General features: G+C 44.1%; 1 protein-coding gene and 1 long non-coding RNA gene across 2 annotated transcripts in view; one reads left to right on the top strand and one right to left on the bottom strand.

Moving 5' to 3' along the window:
* Positions 1-141: 141 nt before the first annotated feature.
* Positions 142-13,701, bottom strand: LOC143840646 (zona pellucida sperm-binding protein 4-like). The gene is made up of 12 exons (XM_077344232.1): positions 13,460-13,701; positions 11,676-11,794; positions 11,012-11,111; positions 9,524-9,673; positions 8,901-9,085; positions 8,380-8,477; positions 8,169-8,296; positions 5,413-5,602; positions 5,182-5,329; positions 3,257-3,335; positions 1,877-1,990; positions 142-909 (listed from the first exon to the last, which is right to left on the bottom strand). Exons 1-12 carry the CDS (start codon positions 13,659-13,661, stop codon positions 764-766), a joined length of 1,659 nt encoding a protein of 552 aa, XP_077200347.1. The 5' UTR covers positions 13,662-13,701; the 3' UTR covers positions 142-763.
* A 1,202-nt stretch (positions 13,702-14,903) lies between these two features.
* The window catches only part of LOC143840647 (uncharacterized), a 67,160-nt gene continuing 57,300 nt past the window's right edge, over positions 14,904-24,763 (top strand). The window contains exons 1-2 of the long non-coding RNA XR_013232281.1: positions 14,904-14,977; positions 21,222-21,292. This is a non-coding gene — a long non-coding RNA (uncharacterized LOC143840647). The remainder of the gene's footprint in view (positions 14,978-21,221; positions 21,293-24,763) is intronic.

Below are 24,763 nucleotides of genomic sequence, written 5' to 3'. Positions count from 1 at the left end.
CAGCATATGAACAATATGGGTTTGCTTCTCCCTTGGCTTACTCATTTTATGAGCATGCAAGATTTTTTCGTTCAGTTGCCCAGAACAAAGTTCTTTTGACTGCTTTATTTTGACACTCAATAAGGTGGGATTATTTATTTTTAATTATGCTTGCTCTTGGTTAGGCCCTGACAGGGACTAGCTGGAACAGTGAGGAATGGGTGGGCAATGAGAACCCTTAGAACAAGGAATTAGTCCCTTATCTATGCACAAGACATACTGTTGTAGTACAAATTGGAAGCAAACTGGAAGCAGGCATATTTGAAGAGTTTCCCCACTGTTTAAACTGAAAGAACTGTAGATTAAGTTGAAGATTAGACAAGCACTTTCCCTCATCTCTTGAGCACACAATGAAGATTGGTACAGATTCTACTGAATGACACCATTTTTTTCTCTGTAGTACATCTAACTCCCTTTAACAATACAGCCTTTAAAGGCACACTGAAATTGGGCTATTTCTGTAGGACTTGTCTAAGCAGTATTGCCAGGCTGTGATTGCTGTTTGTAGACAGTGTAATTCCATTTTATGAACCAATATATTAAGCAGCAGTGTTTGCTTCTGCTGCATCTCCTTGTACTATTAAACAGTGCAATTTAGCTCCATGGCATCCAGTTATCCATTTAGATTACAGCTAGATAGAAATTGTTATTGACTTGCTAGTATGGGGCAAACCCCATACACAAGCAGCCAACAGTAAAATACTAGTCCTTCAATAACTCTTTATTAAAGTATGTTAGCCTCTTCACATTTGGGTCTTCTCCAATATTTTCTTAATCCTACAAAAAGCAATGCAACCAAGACCATTCCCACTGCAACAACCAGTGCTCGCTCCCATTCTTCTGAAAAGATGGTTTTGTACCAGTGGGAACCTACAAAAGAAAAAGGTCAGTTACCAACTTCTTCTTTGTGTTACTTTTGCCACTGACTTTCTACTGACAACCCTGCACATACCTCTCAACATTTGTGACTTGTTAAAAATCAGCTATTAATGTGCCTCATCACAACTGTAGAAGAAGTAGAGTTGGTTCTTATATGCCACTTTTCTCTACTAGAAGGAGTCTCAAAGCAGCTTACAATTTCCTCCCCTCTCCCCACAACAGACACCCTGTGGGGGAGGGGAGGCTGAGAGAGCCATGGTATTACTGCTCAGTCAGAACAGCTCTATCAGGGCTGTGATGAGCCCAAGGTCACCTAGTTGGCTGCATGTGGAGTGGGAATTCAAACCCAGTTTACCAGATTAGAAGTCCACATTCATAACCACTACACCAAGCTGGTTCCTTGGTGCCAGGCTACAGTGCCTGACTACAGAAGTGAGCAGAGTTATAGGCAGGTACCTTGTGGTCACAGTATAGATACCAGATTATTATTTACATGTTTTTGCCCTCAAACAGGTCTACAAGATGGGATGACTAATATACTAATGCCCCTTCAAGTTAGGAGTTGACTACTTTTGGATTCACTCCAGAAAACTGCACTCTACATAGCAGCAGTAACTTGCCACTATAGTTAGAAAGGCCTCAAAGGCCTCTGCAATTTTGGTCTTAACAAGCAAACTGGTATGCCTCTCTAAAAGGACATCTGCTGGAAACTTGGCACCTCAGCCTGCTGAATTTCCAACTATAGGGATTTAAGGACAAATTGTAGAGACATATTTTTGTTCTTCCAGTAGAAAAGTTCAGCTAATTTCAGAAGTTGGCAAAATTAGATCTCATAATTCCTTCATGACCCAGAGGCAATTCATAGGTTCTCCCAGAGCAATACAGTGTGATGCTTCAATTATTCTATAAGATAATTTGAACAGAAATTCCCATTATCCATCTTGAGTGACTTCCTCACCTTTCTGATCATTAGCTTCCAGTGCATTACTGAACTTGAAGTCCACAGGTCCTTCTGCGGTCACTAGACTTCTTAGAGTGCCTTGAAAATCATGGGTCTCCATTCTTCTCTTGGCTGTTGAACAAGAGAATTGTTGATTCCCCTTCTGCCTTGTCCTCCCATCCCTTTTTGCTCTTTCAACTACTGTTTAAGCTTCTTGAATGTATGATTTTTATGGTCAACATGGCTGTTGTTGTTACATCTTCAGACTGGTTTATAAGTTTGCTGGAAACAAATTCAAAACATTGGTATCTGAGTACTTCCCAGGTGATTCCTATATACCTTCCAAAGCCTGTTTCCTAATCACCCGGGTAAGCAGAATATATAATCTAATTATCTTAAATCCTTTTATATTTTTAAGCTGCTTTTTTCATCACAGAAACATCAAATAGCCTGATTCATAATGTACCAGGAGCATAAAGCACTTAGTTCTGATTTTTTAAAAGTAGGGTTTCTATGACAGTCAATTGGATTACACAGAGACCATACAAAATGACAATTTTTCTAATATCTTAAGAATGAAAGAACCGCAGTATCTTGTTTGTCTCTGGTAAGAAGCTTTTTGAAAACCTGCAAAGACTGATGCATCTTTATGCCTCAAGTAGGGAGACAAATCCTTAGACTAAGATGGAAATAGGGACCAGACCATTTCGCAGCAAGCAGCTTTCTACAATGAGGAATGCTTGCTTAAAGACAAGAAAGAACTCTCCAAGACAAGCTGAAGCTCAGCCACAGAGAACTTTCTGTCCTCTTCTGTTGCATAAAGTCCTATGGTGAGGCAAAGGCCAGTAGCTGTAGCACAAAGCAGGGTGTACAGAGGTGAGCTTTCATAACAATAGTTACCCCACCAACAAAACATTTTCATATTGTCTAGTTGAGTGGTTGAAAGAAGATATAAAAAGTTGTGAGCAACTTGAGCTCACAAGGTGATGCATTTAAGTTTCATTTCATCACCAAGATCCACTTTTTGGTTTCTAAACAACCATCAGTCCCTGGTTCTTAGAGCAGATGATATGCTTGTTGTGCGTGATCACCACAGAAGGTGAAATTAACTTGTCAGAACGTTTAATGGCTTCCTTCAAATCTCACCGACCATTAAGTGCATGTTATAGTCTGTTCCCAAGGCATGTTTGTTAACAGCTTCTCTCAACAGGAGGGGCAATTTGCTTGCCATCACTTCCTTTCCTGTACCAGCACTCACTGTCCCTAGTTAGCGGCCTCAAGGGAAAGTCTTCTGGCATTTATTCCTTAGTATTAGGAAAGTAGACACTCTAGCCTTTTCAACTTGACTCCCCCTTGAAGAAGAAACAAATAGCTTCCTTGCTATTCAGCTGCTATTACCTCTAATCCCAGGACAGTGAGCCATGCAAGATTCCACCACTGATGGGATGCATGCAGAAGCACTACAGTGGAAGTATACCTGGTAAAAGATAGCCCACATGAGTTCTTCAAGTTTTGTTCTAAAGAACTCAGTACGTATCAGCTTATTTCTCTCTCTCTCTCTCTCTCACACACACACACACACACACACACACACACCTTAATCATACAATTGGCTTACTAGACAATCCAAGTGCCATTTTCCCCTCTGATTTGGTTTAATAATGTAACTGAAAGCATCTCATCATAGGTGTTTAGAAATTCCGTAGCTGCACACTGTGTTACTGCCTTAAAATAAGACTTGTCTTCTAATTAGTGAAGGACAGAGCATTCTATTATTTACCATTCAAACACCATTCAAACAGCCCTCCCAGCAAGCTGGCTCAGGATGGTGTACAATATTATATACAAAATACAATAGTGACAATTCATCTTCCACGGCATTTATTGATGTTATCCCAGGGGTCAGGCTGATCTGGGGCATCTTGCATTGATGGATAGATGGGTAAATAAATGGATAGCTGTGGCCATAAAATCGGTAGCTGCTAAGTTTGTCCCCAACTAAAAGCATGGCAGAAGAGCTCCATCTTGTAGGCCCTGTGATACTGTGCCAACTCTGGGAGGGTCTGAATGTGTTCTGGGAGCTCCTGGTAGGGGCCAGCATGGAGAATGCCCTGGCTCTGGTTGAGGCCAGATATACCTCTTTAAGACCAAATAATTGGTATTTGAAGAATGGAGTGTTCTTTAGGAGGTATAGAGAGGTGGCCTCTCAGATATCAAGGACCCAGACCATGGATGGCCTTATGGGTAAGTACCAATACCTTGAACTTCACCTCGAATTCAACTGGGAGCCAGTGCAGCTGTGGGAGCACAGGTTGAATATGTGCCCTCCAAGGTATGCCTGTAAGTACCCTGACTGCTGCATTCTGGACCACTTGCAATTTCTGCAGCAAGGATAAGGGTAGGCCCATGTAGAGCAAATTATAGAAGTCCAATCTAGAGGTGACTGTTGCATGGATAACTGTGATGAAGGGTTCCAGAGCCAAGTAGGGTGCTAATAGTTTGGCTCGTTTAGGTGGAAAAATATGCACCTTCATCAAGAGGAGGCATCAAGAATTACATCTAGATTTCTGGCGGATGTGACAACTGATAGTTAAACCCCTGTCCAGAAAGGGTAAGTATGCTTCCTCACTTACTAGAGATGCCACTCTCCAGAGGGATACCCTGGAATTACAGGTTTTCTCTAGACTACAGAGATCAGTTCCCCTGGAGAAAATATGTGTTTTCAAGGGTGAATTCTATGATACTGTATCCCACTGAGCTCCCTGTCTTCACTGGGACCCATCCCCAGATCTCCAGGAATTTCCCAACCTGAATCTGAAGAAGAAGAAGTAGTGTTGGTTCTTATATGCTGCTTTTCTCTATCTGAAGGAGACTCAAAGCAGCTTACAATCCCCTTCCCTTTCCTCTCCCCACAACAGATACCCTGTGAGGTAGGTGGGGCTGAGAGAGCCCTGATATTACTGCTCGGTCAGAACAGTTTTATCAGTGCCATAGTGAGCCCAAGGTCACCCATCTGGTTGCATGTGGGGGAGCGCAGAATCGAACCTGGCATGACAGATTAGAAGTCCGCATTCCTAACCACTACACCAAACTGGCTCTCTTGTTGCCTCATCTATTACAGATATAGGAGCAGTGAAACAGGAACACTTGTTCCCTGCCCAAACAGTTAGCTACCTATCTAGAGGAAACCTATGAACACTAAACTGTCCAGGAGTTATGTTTTAAGTGCTCCCTCACAAAAAAGTTACATACACAGTGTTTCCTCTGAGCACAATATAATAAGTAGGTTTTTGGTGTGTTTAATAAAACTGAAGAGGCCTTACGGGTCCAGTTAGTGTCGGTTGTGAAGTAGAGTCCACAAAGGTGAAAGTGCTGACAACAAACCGCTGATAGTGAGATGGGAATTGCAGCCCTGAAGCTTCTTCCACGAGGATGAAGTGTGTCTGGTAGTTGTCTCCTCCGTATGGACACCTGAGCAACATAAGATACTGAAGCAGGCCAGGAGCTCTGCTTTAGATTAAGTTTGGTTTCCCAACCTCTTCAAGCCATCTTACCTGTTTAACAAGATGGGCCATTGGTGCTGTTGAAGAGGATTAGTGCTTGGTGTAGCCCAGCAGTCATGAAGAACCAACACCAGGTTTGAGTCAGTTCGTTGTAGGATTCGTACCTCCAAGAAGACAGGATCCCTCAGAAGCTTGATGACTGGGTAATCCCTGTTGGTGTAGTATTCACTGTAGTGTTTGTCTGCAAGCAGAATGCTGTTTTTTTACATGCCACTATGATATTTAAACCTAGAATCATAGAATCAAAGAGTTGAAAGGGGCCATACAAGCCATCTAGTCCAACCCCCTGCTCAATGCAGGATCAGCCCAAAGCATCCATAGAATCATAGAATCATAGAGTTGGAAGGGGCCATACAGGCCATCTAGTCCAACCCCCTGCTCAACGCAGGATTAGCCCTAAGCATCCTAAAGCATCCAAGAAAAGTGTGTATCCAACCTTTGCTTGAAGACTTCCAGTGAGGGGGAGCTCACCACCTCCTTAGGCAGCCTATTCCACTGCTGAACTACTCTGACTGTGAAAAACTTTTTCCTGATATCTAGCCTATATCGTTGTACTTTAAACCCATTACTGCGTGTCCTCTCCTCTGCAGCCAGCAGAAACAGCATCCTGCCCTCCTCCAAGTGACAACCTTTCAAATACTTAAAGAGGGCTATCATGTCCCCTCTCAACCTCCTTTTCTCCAGGCTGAACATTCCCAAGTCCCTCAACCTATCTTCATAGGGCTTGGTCCCTTGGCCCCAGATCATCTTCGTCGCTCTCCTCTGTACCCTTTCAATTTTATCTATGTCCTTCTTGAAGTGAGGCCTCCAGAACTGCACACAGTACTCCAGGTGTGGTCTGACCAGTGCCGTATACAATGGGACTATGACATCTTGTGATTTTGATGTGATGCCCCTGTTGATACAGCCCAAAATGGCATTTGCCTTTTTTACCGCTGCATCACACTGCCTGCTCTTGTTTAGTTTACAATCCACGAAAAGTGTGTATCCAACCTTTGCTTGAAGACTGCCAGGGAAGGATTGTTACTGGAAACAAGAGAGCTACACATTTCTCAAGTGCCATGGTCCTATTATAACTGGTCCAAAATCTTACTATACCTAATTTATTAAAAGCAAAATCACTTAGTTCCTTGTAGCCTTCTGTGTAGTGACTATGGAGAGAAGACTCAGTAGACAGTTAATTTTACAAATGTCCAAAAAATGTCATATTCTACTTTGTACACTTATTAGATTTGCAGAAATGGCTCAAGAAGATTGGATTTGAGTTATTACAGATGTACTTCTTAGTGTGATCTGTTCACTTAGGCTACCTGAGTTTTACAGGAGTGATGGGGCTGTGCATGTCAGCAAAGCTAAGAGCAATACTGTGTGAGGTCTGAACTCCTAGCAGAGTCATTCAAGGCAGAATGGCCACACCCTTAAGGGATGAACTGTCACATCATCAGAAGAGAACAGACAGTCCCAATGGGGAAGAAAGTAGTGGAATCCTTGAAGGTTAGCTATTGAGCAGCAGCAGTAATGGAAGGTGACCTTGTCAGAGGATCCATTATAGACAACAACAGTGCCACTGCACCTATCCCTGGTTAGTACCGTGCAGAAGAAAGCAATGGTAAACCACTTCTGATTAATTTTTACCTCAAAACCCCTATGATAAGACAATCCAAAATGAAAAAAAAAAACATATAGTGCTGGAAGATGGAACGTCCAAGTTGGATGGTACTCAATCAGCTGTTGGGAAAGAACTGAAAACAACTAGGAGTAGCACTATTCTTAATGACACAAGTGGACTACAGCTGAAATGATGGAAATACGGAAAACTAAACAATGGCCAATAGACTAGAAACACTCAATTTACATTCCAAAGACTGCCACAGTTATCAAACCACTGCATTACTTTCTCATATGAGTAAAGTGATACTCAAAATCTTTCAACACAGAATATCATATCTGGAACAAGAAATGCCATATGTTCAAGTAGGATTTCGAAAAGGAAGAGGCACTAGAGATCATATTGGAAATATACATTGGTTACTGGAACATACAAGAGAATTTAAGAAAATCACCTTGCAGTTCACAGATTACAGCAATGAGCTTGACTGAGGTGATCACTATTGGTTTTAAAAGCAGCAAGTGCCAAATCAGGATTATAGCTGAACCTCATAAAGACAAAATCAGAAGGGGACCGAGACCAGGAAGGGCAGCCATGAAACAGCTAGAAAAGATTCTTAAGTGTAAGGATGTGTTGCTGGTGTCCAAGATCAAGTTAGTAATGGGGAATACTATGGCATGAAGTACGTATGGGTGTGAAAACTAGACAATATAGAAAGCTGAAAGGAAGAAAGTTGATTCATTTAAACTGTGGTGTGGAAGGAGAGTTTTAACATTACCTTGGATTGCCATAAAGTCAATTTTGTAGGTTCTAGATCCAGTCCAGCCTGAACGCTCCCTAGAAGCTCCTTTACTCACCTCGAGCCTTCGGGGAGAGGCAAGTAAGAAATCCAAATAATAAATAATAAATAAATAAATCCAAATAATAAGCCAGAATGACTAAACTGAGGCTAAGTACTTGGTCAGGTTATAAGACAAGAGTCATTGGGAAATACAATAATGCTAGGAAAAGTTGAAGGCCAAAGCACACAAAGAGTCTAGTGATCTAGTAGCATGAATGTATCACTTGCATTTGTCAATAAGGAGGAAGGCGGATATGCCAGGAATTATAGCAACCACAGCCATATAAGGATACTTACCACTGGCAATTCTTAGCTCTAGATTGAGTGGGCCATATTGGGTGACTGGTGGTGGAGGAGGCAGTGTAAAAACATTGACTGTGAGTGGAAGGAAGTTCCCTGTTGAATAGCTACAGCTGATATATAACCTAATGGAGCAAGAAAGTAAGAGGAAGTTAACATCCCACTTTCCATCCAAAGTTTACAATTTAGGAATATCAAATACTAGTACCTGAAGATGCTGTCATGTTTGACAGAACCAGTATTCCAGTTTCTAACATCACGGTGTGCCATCAGCTCATTTGCATATATACCCTGGTCTTCAGCTCCCTGTTTAATATGAAGAAAGAGTTCCCTTCCAGCGCTCACCCAAGGGATAGCAATGGAACAGTGGAAAACACTTCTAAACCATGTACTTCAGCCTTTAGCATCTTTCCAGCATTGTTGCCTTTGATATCTTAAACAGTCAAGAAGTCTGTTTCACATCAAGGCTTTCTGCAAACCATGCAAAGCTAAATTATTCAAGGGCGGGGGGGGGGTTCTGTGCTAGGAATATGGTTGCACTATACAAAACAGTTCACAACTTACTTGAATAAAGGGTTAGGGAAGATCCATTATGGCTTGCAGCACAACTGTGTCTTCTGCAAAAAATCTAGCGCATCCAGGCTCCGTAGCAGCATGCCACAGGAGATGGCTCTAGAAACCCAGCCCTGATCAAGAGCTCTCAAAGCTGACATTGCATTGAATTCATACCTGAAAAGTAGTTCCACAAGCAGAGAGTGGGAATTTGTAGAGGACAAAGACATTGTTTTTTGCCACAGGGAAACAGCCACTACCACGTCCCACAAGATGTACAGAGTCCAGAATTAGTGATGGCAGAGTGACATCTCTAGACACCGCAATTGAGAAGTGACCATCAGGCGTGCATTGTGCTGTCACTGGAAAAGGAAAGAGAACACCACCAGTATGTCAGTTTAACTCAGAAGTGGCAAACACAGTTTCTTTGAATGACTGCTTTGTTTTCAGAAACTTAAATATAGAGTTCTCAGTGAAAGGGAGAAGGAGGGGTCTTATCTTATGTGTTACTACTCATGACCCATGCTTTAGTTATTTGCCCAACCTGCTCAAATCTGAATGTGTCTTACAATCAAACCCTCCAGAGCATATGGTAAGATTTGGTTTCCCCAAACTTGTTTTGACCCAACAGTTCTCTGTATATGAAAGGAGGAAGCATTACTCAAATAGAACTTGCAAGATTCTGAGAAGTGGGTAATTAGCTAAGTGGTGTAGAATTTTGAAGCAATGTGTTCTGTAGATCAGAAGGGATACTCCACGGCTGCTACCTATGACTAGAGAAGTTTAGCACAGGTATCTACCTGTATTGCCATAGTAACAAGAAACACGAGTATCACCGGGAGCGTAACAGCAGCCTTTTTCCTCACACTCTTCTTGGGTCACCAGTTGAGTGGCACAAGGCAGCCGGTCTGGTTCCTTAACCTCTGCACATTCACTGCTGCTTGGAGCATCTAGAATTGAAGGCCAAAGTATTAAAAGTTGTTTAAGATATGAAGGCCTGGTATACCTAGGAACAGACCTTCTTGGCTACCTTCAGTCCCAACTACATACTTCATGGTAATGCTAAGCTACATGTCTAATAGATGGCTGTGATCAGGAAGAAGGATGGCCCTGAGTTACCTGAGGCCGCATCATTGCAGTCACAGTGGGCAGGGCCAGAAAGAGAAGGAGTGTGTGCCCGGCTGCCAGAAGCCCAACAAGGATTCAGGCAGCCAGGGTGCCAAGTGTGGCTGGCCAGCCCTTGCACTGATGTGGCCACTTATATTTAAGGGGCTGCATACATGCCAAGCCCCCTTCTTCCAGCCAGCTGGTATAGACGCTTCCCACCTACCCTCCCTGTGATGGTTTTCTACATATTGTGATTATGCTTGTTTGTTACAGGTGGCAATTTGGGCACAGGCGGAGCTGTTTTTAGCAGGCAGTCTGAGTCTGTGCACCAGACTGCCTGGAACACGAGTCTCCTTAAGAGACTGGTCACATGCCAAGCATGTGACCAATTGGCAGGGGCCACCTGGTGGCGCGCAATACGAGGTAGCAGTGGATTACCACCTAGAGGCTTCTGCCCACTGGCAACCAACAACTGCTTCCTCCCAGGGGTTCTCAGATGGCCAAAGCCATTGGTGCTTCCTGCTGACCAAGTGTGTGCCTTGGCAGCAAGGAAGGCCTCTGAGAGCAGAGGGCTGGACAGTCCACTCACTGTCTAGAACAGGGAGGCCTCCTTAAGAGGTTGAACATGCACTGAGCAAGGCCTGCCCCAGAAGGGTAAATGCCAGAAGGCAGAGGGTGGCCACGCAGAGACTCATGTCCATTGGTACCCAAAAGCTGCTGTCCCCCCACCAGGCTGGTTCTCAGATGCCATGGGTTGCTGACCGAGTATGCACCTTGGCTGCAAGAAAGGCCTCTGGGAACCAATGTCCCAAACAGTCTCCCCCCCCACCATGCTGTGTCCTGCTCCTGTAAATAAATAAAGTTGTGGCCTTGTTTTACTCCGCTGACTGTGTCCAACTGTTCCTTGGGCCCAAACCTACCCACCAGCTATGCAATGGAAGGCAAAAGATGCCTTTTGATGGTATTATAAGATTCACCTACAATGTAGGAAGTTACTCAAAGTATTTATTAAAACAATTAATTAAAACCCTTCCTCATGGCTCAAAGAGGTTTTGAATTCGAATCGTCTCCCCAGCTGGGCTCTTCTGCCACATAACTCATTTACCACGTTTTCCTGTTCCTTCATTCGTCAAAGCAGCTTGGCAAGCCCATGAAACACACTGAATTCCCAATTGATATACCTGGTAAACCAGTGGGACATTTCAGCTCCTTGTCATAGAGTAGGTCTGCACCAGCAGCATCTTTTCCTTCAATCCTGACAGTCATCACAAAATTTTCATTCTGTATAACCAGAAGGAGGGTAAAAGACATCTATCGACAGGTAAGGGCTGACGTAGTGATCTCATCCTGTAAATCTGTCATCTAGTAAAAGTACTAAAATCAGAGGGATGCATGACATGCCACAAGATTCCAGTTGCAAATGGTCTGGGCTAATCCTGCGTTGAGCAGGGGGTTGGACTAGATGGCCTGTATGGCCCCTTCCAACTCTTTGATTCTATGAACTGGTGAGATTTGGATTTGCCAGCTTAAAACAGTAAACCTCCATAAAAGTCAGGTGCACGCATCTGTCTGATTAGTTTCCCTTTAGTCCTCTCGACATGGTTTGCTTTCTATTTTGTGATCTTCTGGCATCTGAAATACCCTTAGAGCAACTAAAACTTAGAAGAATCACACGGTACCTTTAAAAGATACTTATATAATGCAAGTTCTTGCTCACCACTTTAGAACAACAATGGACTTTTTCAACTGTAACAACATGCATAGATATCAGATGAGTGAAAAGATGTGTCTACATGCTTCTTCATAAAATGCAGCTACCTCCAAGCATGAGGGGACAAGCACTACCTTTTTGATGAAGAAACAGTTAGCAAAAGGAACAGTGACCACCATGAAGTTATCTTGATTCCAGGAAGTGGAGATGCCACAAACAGCGTTGTTCAGTGGGTATGATCGGCCTTCAGGATCTAAGGAGATGATTGGAAGGCTCACAAAAGTGACACCAAGCAAGGATATCTGCCAGTAGTTCATAGGCCTAGCACAATTACTTAAATTGGTCACATACCAGGATAGAGAACATAGGAGACTTAATATGCAATCCTGAGCAGTGATTATCTTACCCTATTGAAACCAACCCCACCCAATTGTAGTGTAGTCTAATCACTTATGCAACAGCCCAGCCCTGCTATCATGGTGAGAGGTTCACATCCTCAGTGACTCCCCTACTCCTAGTCAAGTGCATCCATCACTGGGAAGAACACTCAAATTAGAAGGGGGCACTGTTCAAGAAACTTTGGCATAATGATATTCTATATTTTGTCCTCTTTTTCTCCCAGAATGAAGAGAACCCTTTTCATTTCAGTAATGGGTTTAAACTACAAGTACAACGATATAGGCTAGATATCAGGGGGGGGGAAATTCACAGTCAGAGTAGTTCAGGTGGAATAGGCTGCCTAAGGAGGTGGTGAGCACCCCCTCACTGGCAGTCTTCAAGCAAAGGTTGGATACACACTTTTCGTGGATGATTTGGGCTGATCCTGCGTTGAGCAGAGGGTTGGACTAGATGACCTGTGTGGCCCCTTCCAACTCTATGTTTCTATGATTCTATGATTGTAAAATCAGAGGCCAGTAGCACCTTTAACCTTTGTTGGTCTTAAAGGTGCTACTGGACTCTGATTTTATTGCGCTACTTCAGACCAACATGGCTACCCATTTTAATCTATGCTATTTCATTGTAGCACCTTTAAATCCAACAAAGATTTATTCAAGTTTTGAGCTTTCTAGTGCAAGCACTCTTCCTCAGACACTCAAAAGCTCACCCCCTTGAATAAATCTTTGTTGGTCTTAAAGGTGCTACTGGACTTATTGTGCTACTTCAGACCAACGCGGCTACCCATTTGAATCTATTTCATTGTGTTGGTGATGGGGGCGAGAAGGGAGAAAACAACTGGCAGAGACCATTTGAATGCAGTGCAACTGATCCTATTCAATTTAAAGACAAGTAAAATGTCTAGGGTTTGCATGAATTTAGTTTCTGCTCACTGAATTGAACTGGGCAGCTTCATATATTAGTACTCAAGATAATCCATATACACTTTTGAATGGTTTTACAAAACTTAACTTTATCCAGGCCTCGGGGATACCAACTGACCAAGAAATGGCCTGGCAGACACTTATGCCCCTGACAAGTGGCCAGTGTGTAAACAACAGCAGCTGAAGATTTCTCACAGCATGGAGATAAACATTATCACCTGCTAATGCCTATACTCAAGCTGTGCTGTTAAGTACCTAAGCAGAGAGGCTGATAAAGAATTAGCAGAATTAGCAAGCCTGGCTGCTTTTTACACTGCAGAAACGGGTATAGACATATATAACCCTAATAGGGTTGCCAACTCCAGATTAAGAAATTACTGGATATTTGGGGGAGAGGCCTTGGGAGAGACCTCAGTGGGGCATAATCCTGTCTAACACAGCCATTCTCTCCAGGGAAACTGATCCCTGTAGTCTAAAGATCAGTTATATTTCTAGAACCCCAGGTCCTACCTGGAGCCTGGCAACCCTACATGATTCAGAAAAATAATCTTTCAAAAGAGAAGAGTTTGAATGACGTCTTTTTTAAAAAAATCACTTACCCAAAAGAGTGACAAAGCGAATCAGCTCAGAGTGGTTTGCGGGCAAAGTGAGCTGCAAGCTTTCCTTTCTACAGTATATTTGGCTGTGACTCCACAACCTTTTCCTATTTTCAAAACTAGAATCACTCAGAACAAAAGAGCATAAAAACATCCACAAGCCCAGTCTGACAAAGGGGCCTAAAAGCCACTGTATAACTCCCATTTTGCTGCTGCAACTAAAAATAACTCTTCTAATAAAAGGAAATATTTAAATAGGTTCCACTGAGTTCTGATTGGACAGAAGCAAAGGGAAGTGGGTGGTTTAATTGGGCCAGGTGAGCCTCCCCATTGGAAGAGCAGAAAGAAATCAAGTCATGCCTTTCTGTTACTTTCCCTGTTCAAATTTTTCTAACACCTGTGTCACATTTAGCCACTTTTATTTATTCTGAAATTAGTTTTCTAAATCCAGCCATATTTGCCAAGGCAAAACAAACACATTTGAAAAAGGTATTGAAGGAGGCAGCATCTGAAAAATCTCTTTGGCTCCTTTACCTGTTTAGAATAATAAATGACATGTGTGAATAGAGGAAAACAAAAACTGCAGATGAATGGAAGAAGGCTTGCTTTGCTCAAAAGGCAGCGGTTTTAGGTGTGAGGTTCTGCAAGGCCGACCAATAAACAATTTACTGCTTAGTAAATAATGCAAATAGTTTCTATAACTTAAGATGTGCATATTTGCAACCCTTCATGTTCCATTGTATAGCAACCTTTATGATTATTTCATGAACTACTCCTATGATAGTACCTTATTATTTATGAGCCACAGAGCAATAAACTTACCATGGAGCCTTGTTTTTGTAATGTGCCAGCTGATCCTATGTAGCCAGGAATGCTTAAGACCACTGGTTTCACTGGGCATTGGTGTGCCTCTCAATATACGGTCAGGCTGTAATTTACTTGGGAGCAGCTCCCATTACATTCAGTGGGGTTCAGGTCTATGTAAACCGATATAGGATTAGACTGAGTGGCTTGCCAACCTCCATTCTCAAGAGAGGCTCCTTGGTCCTGTGGGTTGTGGTGAGGGTGTCAGGATCTCGGAGACCCAAGTTCAGATCCCCACTGGGTGACCCTGGGCCAGTCACAGACTCTCAGCCCAACCTATCTCACACGGCTGTTGGTATGAGGATAAAATCGATGAGAGAAGAAATGACACCGCAAACAGCTTGAGGTCCCCAGTGGAGAGAAAAGTGGGGAATAACTAGCTGATTAAAATGAATAAATAACAGAAGGCAGAAGTTCAACAGGTTTTAGTTTCTGCAGAGGCCTGCACCATTCAAATGCTTCACTGTCACCCAGCTATAAAAGGGAGCACCTTTTGACATTGTTAGTAGATGTCAGCAGAGGTAGGGCTGCTATCGGAGATCAGTTTGCCTGGAGAGAAATGGCCACTTCAGAAGGTGGACTGTGGATGCTAAGGCATGGAACCATGCTCCCCCTCCAAACTCCATCCTCCTCCAGCTCCAGCCTCTAAATTATCAGGTATTTCCCAAACCCAAGTATTCAGGCCGTGCTTTTAAATACATAGCTAGAAAGACTACCCTGTTTGACTTACATGTGTGGGAGAGTCACAGAGTTGTTGCTACTTTTATGGCCACAGGTTCTGTGCCTTTAATTGCAACCAGCACTCCATCCCCTGAAGCTTCCTTGGTCACGTTGTGAAGCGATGGTTAAAAACTGCACCTATCTAGAAACAATTGGCAACCTACATACCCGTCTTCTCCTTGTTGACTCAAAAGGCAATGCCATTGGTTTCAACACCCTTCCTGGATAAGTGCACACAGGATCGTAGCCTTCACATCACTTTTAAAAACTAAGCAGAAATGCAGTGCAAATGCCACGGGTATTTCTTCTGCTGGAATATAAAAATAAATTGATTATTACTGTTGTTATTATCATGTTTGTCAAATAAAGCAGAAGCCCAGCCATTTATTACCTTAAAGCCAGGGTAGTCAACCTGTAGTCCTCCAGAGGTCCATGGACTACAATTCCCATGAGCCCCTGCCAGCAAATGCTGGCAGGGGCTCATGGGAATTGTAGTCCATGGACCTCTGGAGGACTACAGGTTGACTACCCCTGCCTTAAAGTTTTGATGAGTCAGCGTGTTCTTCATCAGTTGAGGGAACATCCTTTACAGATTATGTATAGTTATAAAATAAGACTATAAGCAACAGGCGGGCCCAGGTGGGGAGATGTTATACAGAGGACTCACTCAAAAGAATAATTGTCTAAATAGGGTATGAAGGTTGAAATTCTGATTTGAGAAGCCACCACATGTCTGCATTATTTGGTTTCGACAGCTCTCCCCGGATGCTTCTCTGGCTTTGAATGCATTTGTAAATTGTGCTGAAGTTGCAAGGCAGGAAGGATGGGGGGAGCCCCTCCGCCCGCAGCCTGAGAACCCTCTTTTGGGTGCTGTATTTCAGCCACACGGTTTTGTGACAAAAACAGAGTAGGAGCCAGGCAGCTTTGCCAAAGCATATTTGAGAACTGTCTGGGAGATGGAGCTGCGGATCAGAGTGAGAGACCTGGGTTGCAGGAGGTACAGGCGGGAATGGTGAGGGGGAAAGGATGTATTGTCTGATTGCTCTCTTGAAGTTCCAGGAAAGCTACGCTGCTGAGATGGGGTGCGGGGAATGCTGCAAACTGTGATAGATGTGCTTTGGTGAGAGCAGTAAAGGCAGTCACAGCCAGCCGGAGAACTGGCCGTAGCTAATTGTGCAGGGAATTCCAAGGAACTTCTCAGAAGCAGGATGAGGCCTGACGGTTGGCAGGAAGGAGGGTACTGTTGGGATGCATTCTGTTCACTCTGAGCCCCGTCTTCTCTCCGTTTCTGCATTGTGCAAGGAAAGCAGCCCGTACCCTGGCTCAATCTGATCATGTAATATTCATCAGCTTCTCTCCCCCCCCCCCTCTTTTGTGTGTGGGCTCCAGCAGAAAGCAATACAATTAGGAGGTCCTCTGGCACTGCGGCTTGCTGAACATTGCAGGCATTAGCATACGGGTTACAAAAGATGAAGGTGGGGAGAGAGCTCGGAAGAGCATTGTCATCAGCAATCTCCTCTTTTCAAAGTAACTCCACCCTGAAAAGCCTCAGTTCTGCTTTTATTAGTTTTTGAATTGAAATGAATTTGCTCCACAAAAAATTCCTCCACAGTTTTTTGTTTTTTTTATTACATCCAGTATACGTTGGGGGAAGTGGGAACGGCGACTGAGGGCACAAAATGGTGGAATGAAGGGATACAATGAAAAGAAAGCAGGCCCCAATTTACAAAAATAATTGATAAGGGAAAGGGAGCAAAACATTATGGGAGGCTCCCTCCTCTCGATTTGCAATGTGAAATACAGATGTTAATTTCAGCCTGGGAGATGAGAGGAGGAAAGCCCAAATGCAGAAAGCAAAGTATCAACTTGTAGCATCCAATTGAAATCCAAAGCTAAGACAAGGGTAAAACAAGGCATGTCTCAAAAACGGAAACAGCCTGAGACTTTTGTCCTTGAATATTACTGGAATGGTTTCTGAACGATCCAGTCTTGGCTGGATATTTGACATGGTTTTTAATAGGTGATAACAGGCAGCTAATGTTTGCCAGTATTTGGACCAGATTAATCGATAAGTCTCCTCGGTCTTTTTCATTTGTGGGGTAAGGACACCCCTGCCCACCTGCCATGCCTTTTATGCCTCCAAATGTAATGTTCACATTGATCCACTCCTGAACAACTTGCAGTAGACTTCAGTACCATGTGCCCTCCAACCACCCTGTGAAGTCCTCTTTCAAAATCGTATTCAGTGATTCTAGCTTTGTTTTCACATTGGCCTGTCAAATCAGGAAAACCCACCAAGCCTGCCAACAATGTCCTCAGCTTTATGCTTGGTTTACATAGGCCATGCTCAGGACTCACCATCACTTGCATTGTGTAAGTTACATGGGCAACTCATTCTTTGTGATTTGCGCATTAGAGTGGAAAATCAATGCAGTTGTGGCTGGCCAGCTGTTTTTCCGAGAAGCCTATCCACCGTGACTGATCTTCTCATTGGGGAACCCCTGATAATATTTGAGAGTTTTCTTGCTAAACTTCACTTCCTTCTGCATGCACATGTGATGGTGTGTGGCTTTGTCCATTGTGTTCAAGCATTCTCTTCATCTCTTCTAGCCTTCTTCTCCCAGTGGGCGCCTTTGCTTTCACCGGACTGGGGCAGGACAATATTAATTTTTTGCTCTGCTAGTCAGAAGATAAGAAGTATTAAGATGTACGCAGCATAACAGTGTTTATTTTTTATTATCGAAGGGCCAAAGAAAACTTAATTTGCTTAGTGGGGAGAGGAGGACGGCACTGACAAACAGAGTTATCTTTCTGTTGTTGAGCTATCTCACCAGTCCTGCTATTGGTTTGATTTTAATTGTTCCAGGGTTTCTTGTGTTTTTCAACCCTCCTTTTCCCTCCGTTCCCTTCTTCTGGCTACATACATTCCATTCACCAGTACTTCTAGGAGATTTAGGTCCATATTCTGATACTACAGGTTAAATTTACCTGAAGTAAGATGGATATCAATGGGCATATGAAGGCCATATGGATATAGGATATGGTGTAATTGATGCTTGGGGTCTTACATTCAGCCCCATTGTCAGTTAATAATCTGAGCCAACATGCTGCCGGATTAGTTGTACTATTGTTTTATTTTTTACAACAGTACACAGGCAGAAAGTACATGAAAGGAAATGAAGTTTTACAAGTTTATCAAATGTTGTTTAGAATAAGATTTCACACTAGGATTGCATTCAGTTTAGCCCTATCTGTTGCCAGCTGTATGGTATCCTATCATGAAAAAGGACACTGAGGGGTGGAGATAGCCATGTTGCTAGAGGAATGCTTGCCAGTTTTTGAAACAAAGAAGTATGTTATCTGAGCAGAGGTGAAAAGCAGAGTCAAAGACACTTTGGAGAAGGTTTTGAAGTGGAGCCCAGTCATTTGAGGCTGATAGGAAATAAGACCCTTGCCCTTGCTTTTTTAGCCTGAAAGCAAGATAAACATTTTTAGTCTCCCATTTTGGTGAGTTTGTTTGAAAATTGCCAAATATCAGGTCCAAATTCAGGTGCCATGTCTCCTGCTATGATTATGGCAGGAGACTTCCTGCTGGCTGCGGCTCTGTTGGCTGGGAGGAGAAATATGAGCTAAAAAATCACTGTCAGCCTGACATCTATACAGTTTCTGGGGGAAGCTCTATAGTTTTACCATAGAGTTTTTGGATGATTCCTACAGAGGCATGATTTCACTTCTGGGTTTTCCCTATAACCTCATGCCACTTTGATTTATGCAGGGACTCCGTTGACTATCAGGGGGCGACTAACCCAGTAACGACACAGACCCAATCTTGGCAACAAATTGGCCGCAGCCGTTTATTAACCTAGGACCCTCCAACAGGGAGGGTTGGCCCGCATGCAGGTAAGGGAGCCCCTTCCTCGTCAGCCGGCCGGCTGACCACCATCACCGCGGCGCTCCGGCTCCACACCTCACTCCCAGCCGGGAGGATGGGATACCTTCCGCCGCAGAGTCCCTGGGAAGCGACCTTTGAGGGCCCCACAGGCGTCCGCCTCCATAGGGCCCTCCTCCTCTCGCTTGGCCCTGGGCCCCTGGCCTCCCAGCCGGGTAGGCCGCACCCGGTTCTGGCCGGTCTCCTTAGCGAGACCCCCTACTCCGGGGAGTCCCGTGCGCAGCCAGGCTCCCCGCCAACAGGCTCCCTACCTTGCATGACACACCCCCATGACTGCGACGAACAAGAAATAACAGGGAGGGATGGGAGGGTAGCTGTCCAGGCGCGAGGTCCGAGGGGAAAGAGGGCGGGTACGTCTGCACGCGGCCTTTTAAGGCCGGCAGCCCCGCCCTTCCCCTGTGCGCCACGGTGCGGCCTGCTGACGCAGGTGGGTCAGCGCCGCTCCCGGGCGCCCCCGCCGCATCAACAGCGGCCGCGGTCAATCGCGGCCGCTATTAACCATTAACCTTATAAGCATTTTTGGAATGTTAAGAAAGAGGGGCCAGTGGTTGCCATTGAAGTGGTGGTGTAGCTGGACGGTGAGGAATGGCACTCTCGGAGAGCACGGAGAAATGGCCGGGGCATGCATGGCACTAATGTGCCAAGTCAGTAAGGGAGGGGGCAGGAAGGAGTGCATGGTGCTATAAAAGGTGCCATGTGCTCGCTCTTGTTCTTTCCTCCCCAGCCGACACAACGATCACCTCCCGCCCGCCCATTGAAAGAAAGCAGAGTGACCATGTTTATTGAGGGTGTTGGTTAATGGAAGTATTTTATAATAATTGTCACAGCTGGTTGGGGACAAGGGGAAGGAGCCTAAATAAGGAGGGAAGATATAAGGAATTATGTGAATCATAGAATCATAGAGTTGGAAGGGGCCATACAGGCCATCTAGTCCAACCCCCTGCTCAACGCAGGATTAGCCCTAAGCATCCTAAAGCATCCAAGAAAAGTGTGTATCCAACCAATGTGTGTATCCAATGTGGGATCCCTTGAATGGCAGCAATGGGATATGGGGCTGACCTGGCTGGGTTGTCCCAGGTAACAGAAAAGGTGGGCTGAGGAGGGCGGAGGAGGTCTATGCCTCACAAAGCACTTCAGCCTCATCTAGAGAATGTACCCCACAGCAAGGGATCTCGTGGCCTGGCAGGGATACAGGATGAGATGCCCAGGACGCTGTTGGAGTCTTAGGGTCGTATTTGGTTAGGCTCCCTCTCCCCTCGTTGTCCAACACTCTGTTATGTAAAGTTAAAAGAAAGCTGCGGCCTGTTTGCCAAGTTGAAGTCTGCCGTGAGCATCATTTTTAGCCTGCAAGTCAAAGGACAGTGTGTTCCACTTCAAAATGATTGCTATTTTATTTTTAAAATCAGAAGATATCTGCTCTGCTAGAGAAGAGGAGAAAACACTCAGCATATAGAGGATAACTAACAACACGCCCCTCCCCCCAAAAAATACAAAAGAAATCAGATGAGGGTATCATTATGTGGGGGAAAGGGCAGCTTTGCTGTAAATCATATCTTTATCCATAAGCTGTTCTGAGTCCAAGTCATACAAGAAAAAGCATTCAGCCTTAAAACCATATGCTTAAAAAGATTAAGAAATTAAAATGTTAAAATGTTCTGTTTTGAATACAACTCAAAGTAACATAGGGAAATGTATATATTATTTGTACAGTGACATTACTAGCACTGTCGTGTTTCACAGCACATAGGCTCCAATTCTGCTTCTTTATCTTTGACCATGTCGCAAAACGCCATCCCTTTTTTCCCAATAATTAGGCCTTGTATGTGGAATTCATAGGCTTTAATGTTCAAAGAAAGGCCAGGACCCTCAAAGCTAGACTTGTCTTTCATTATATAGGAAGAATGAAGGAAATATTCTATTTGAATGTAATCTGTTTGAGAGGCATGAAAGCAGGGAGGGAAATCTAATGTGTTTTTTGAATGTCAGATGTGATAGATGGAGGCTGAAATAGGCATGCCAGTTCCCAAGAATATAGCAATGCACCAAGTTCCCCAGTTTACTAGAGAACCATTAACCCCATGATCGCATCTGAGATTCAAATCAATATGATCATGGTAAATATATCTTGCATTCTGCAAGACTAAATACATTTCTCACTACCAGTGGAAACCAGTGTCACTAGAATCAAGTTTGCTAATTCCTAATCCACTTACATCTCTTGTCCACTTTTAGATTCACATTCTTGGCTGCCGCTGCAAATCCTGTACATTGCTAAGTCTGAAGACAGTTGGGAACTACCATAGGTGAGCCTCATTTATTCCTTGGTCTGTGATGGACTGCTAGCCTCTGTTGAGGGGTCAATTATGCATTCCAACATTTGAGGTTAAAAATTGTGGTTAAATGTCTTGTTTGAAGAATTTGCTAGTAACCAGGTTACCTTGGACTAGATTTGATGAAAGCTGATGCATATGGGAAAGAAGATGAAATAATCCTTTGCTTTTCTCATAATGATTTTATAGGGCCTCCTGAAGATTCTGTACCTCATTACTTGTTGAATCATAAATGAAGGCCTTACACATAGTGAACTAGCCGGAGTCTGAGAGAGAGTCCATATTATCATTGGTGCTAAGGCACTAATCTGTAACACTGGAGCACTAAACTTCACACAGTAAGGGTGATTTCACTCTTCAACCAATGGAGTAACCATTCTCTCCTAGCACCAACATTGGTGGCTAACACACTAGCAGCCAAGGAAGTTCCTCCTCCTCCTGTAGATGGCAGCAATATCTCTTCTTAAAAGTGGAAATGATGGTGATCAAGACATCTTGGAGCACCCCAAAAGAATATCTGCCTGCTTTCTCTGTCTGCTGCTGCTACTTTCAGTATCTTACACACTGCCACCATTTTGAAACACATGCCTATAATCCCTAAAGAGTAAGGAAATCGCGGCCGCGACTAAGCGCGGCTGCCGTTGACGCTGCAGGGGCGGCAGAGACAGTGCGGGCCCAGCTGCGTCATCAGGCCGCGCCGCGGCCTGCTGGAGAGGGGCGGGGCTGCTGGCCTTAAATAGGCCGGGAAGAGGCAGCCCGCCCTCTTCGCCCTCTGCTCGCCTCCCGGACAGCTACCCTCCCTATCCCCCCCCCCGTTTGTTGGTCATCTCGTTTGTCGCAGCCGCGAGTTATGCCAGGAAGGGAGCCTTTTGGCGGGGAGCCCGTTTGCGCACGGGACTCCCTGGAAAAGGGGGGGTCTCATTAATGAGACTGGCCATAACCGGGCGCGGCCTACCCGGCTGGGAGGCCAGGGGCCCGGGGCCAAGCGAATCGGGGACATGATGGAGGCGGACGCCCGTTGGGTCCTTCGAGGTCGCTTCCCAAGGATTCCGCGGCGGAAGGCGTCCCATCCTCCCGGCTGGGAGAGAGGCGTGGAGCCGGAGCGCTGCGGTTAAGGTGGTCAGCCGGACGGCTGGCAAATGGGAGGCTCCCTTTCCTGCATTCGGGCCAACCCTCCGGCTAGAGGGGTCCGGGGGTAATAAACGGCTGCGGCCATTTTCTTTACAAAAGCTGGGTCCGTGTCGTTTTCTGCTAGTCAACTCACAATTCCTACAGGATCTGTATTTTTTTCTTCCAAGAGTGGCACATTGAAGCAGTGTACTGTAGTGAAGAAATAGCTTCAACCAATTCTGTGAAGGAATGTAGAGATTCAGGCTTGATACATAACAGATCTTCATTTGGGAAACTTCAAAGATGGATGAACTGCTATTGTCAAAAGTGCCATAGTGCTCACACATACTTTCATACAGAAACAAAAACCATTACATTGCTTTTACAGCCCTTAAAATCCCCCCAAGGCTAACCTTTATTTCTTCTTATCACTGACAAATCTGTCCCTGTGTGATAGTCTGTGCCTACCTGCAAGTTGCCATTTAACGTTTCTCTCTCTAAAATCCATCTCTGTTTTGTCTTTAGAGATATCACTCTCCTATTTATAGAGGTTCTTTACCCAAAGGCTAACGATTTGAGTGTGTATTTTATAGACATGTGTATGTACTTCCCCAAAAATTGCATTATTGGCCTGTTAATTTGACACAACTGTAAAGACAATGGAGCTTTTAAAAGGTCATGCAACATACTCGAATAAAAGCAAAGCACTGGAGCACCAAGGGAGGTCAAGTAGCGGTGTGCTGGATGTTGATAGCAAGAGGAGGAACTGCCATTCTTGAAGAAGGCTTTCAATGCTCTATTGATAGACACGGATAACAAGGAACTGCGTTGTCTTCTTGATGACTACCATAATGACTTGTATCTTCATGGAATAGCAATGGGTTAAATATATCAAAACATAAGAAGAGGTAGTGGTCTCCCTAGTCCATTGCTCTGTATGACACAGTGGCCAATCAGTTGCCCTGGAGGGCCAACAAGCAGGGTATAGGGACATTCCCTCTTGATGTTGCCTGCTTGCACTGATATTGCCTTTAATCATTATTGCCAGAAGTCACTGACAGATGCTTACTTTGAGAATCTGTCTCATCCTCCTTTAAAGGCACTGTGACCTTTGTGGCCCATCACCGTGTCCTCTGGCAGTGGGTTGAACAATTTAATTGCTCCTCGAGTAAAAAGTATTTTTTTCTTACCTCTTCTTCTAGGACAGAATTCAAACAGTTGGGTTCAGTTGAGATTTGGAGAGCAGAAGGACTGTCAGAAAGGTTTTCAAGGTTTGGTGTAGTGGTTAGGAATGTGGACTTCTAATCTGGCATGCCAGGTTCGATTCTGCACTCCCCCACATGCAACCAGCTGGGTGACCTTGGGCTCGCCACAGCACTGATAAAGCTGTTCTGACTGAGCAGTGATATCAGGGCTGTCTGTCTCAGCCACCCCACAGGGTGTCTGTTCTGGGGAAAGGAATGGGAAGGCAACTGTAAGCTGCTTTGAGCCTCCTTCCGGTAGGGAAAAGCGGCATATAAGAACCAACTCTTCTTGTTCTTCTACTTAAGGAAATATTTGAACTTCCAATATGATTTGAATTCCACCCCCAATGCCATGTTTTGTACAGAACAGACTTTACAAAGTCTGCTAACTTGATAGGGCCACGCAGGTCTTATTAATTTCTGTTATTACATCTGGGTCTTTTGCTTCGAAGGATGTGCTAGCACATCTGCTGTAGTCCATAGCCTGTATGTAAGTCTTACTGCTGATTAAAGCTTTCTCACTTTAGACACACCAGAGGGACTATTAAGGAATTAAACTGGATCTTTAGATTTGACTGTAACACCCTGATACTTGTGCCGAAGTGAAGGGCATATATTTTTAACACTGGACATAAAACTCCAGTGATGTTCAGCAGTAAAAATCCAGACACAAACCTCTCTTTTCTTCTCCCTTACAAAAACTCAAGAAAATCTTAATGTAGAGAAGTAAACATTTTATTCGCAAAAGGGGAAACAGGATAGGTCCCAACTTGCTCTTTTTAGGAAACACAGAAAGATGTGGAAATGGCATAAACACAGGGCACAGGGTAAGGCACAATTTTGTGGATCTATAGTGTACTCTCAGGCTTTGGATTTGAAATTCTAAACAAAGATAAATTTATGACAGCTTGTCAATCCAGTTGGTGCAGTCGGCTGCATTTGCCAGCATGTTCTCTGAGTTTGTGTCTTGACCCTTTTAATTGCTGGTGAAATGTATTTAATAAACAATATTAAGTCATCATAAGTGAAATCTAGAGATTCCTACTTATTCTAAAGAGCAGTGTTTCACATAATTAGGTTTTCTTCCTAC

The sequence above is a fragment of the Paroedura picta genome, chromosome 6, assembly GCF_049243985.1.
Source record: "Paroedura picta isolate Pp20150507F chromosome 6, Ppicta_v3.0, whole genome shotgun sequence".
Taxonomy (NCBI): Eukaryota; Metazoa; Chordata; class Lepidosauria; order Squamata; family Gekkonidae; genus Paroedura; species Paroedura picta.
This window is presented reverse-complemented; position numbering and strand designations above follow the sequence as displayed.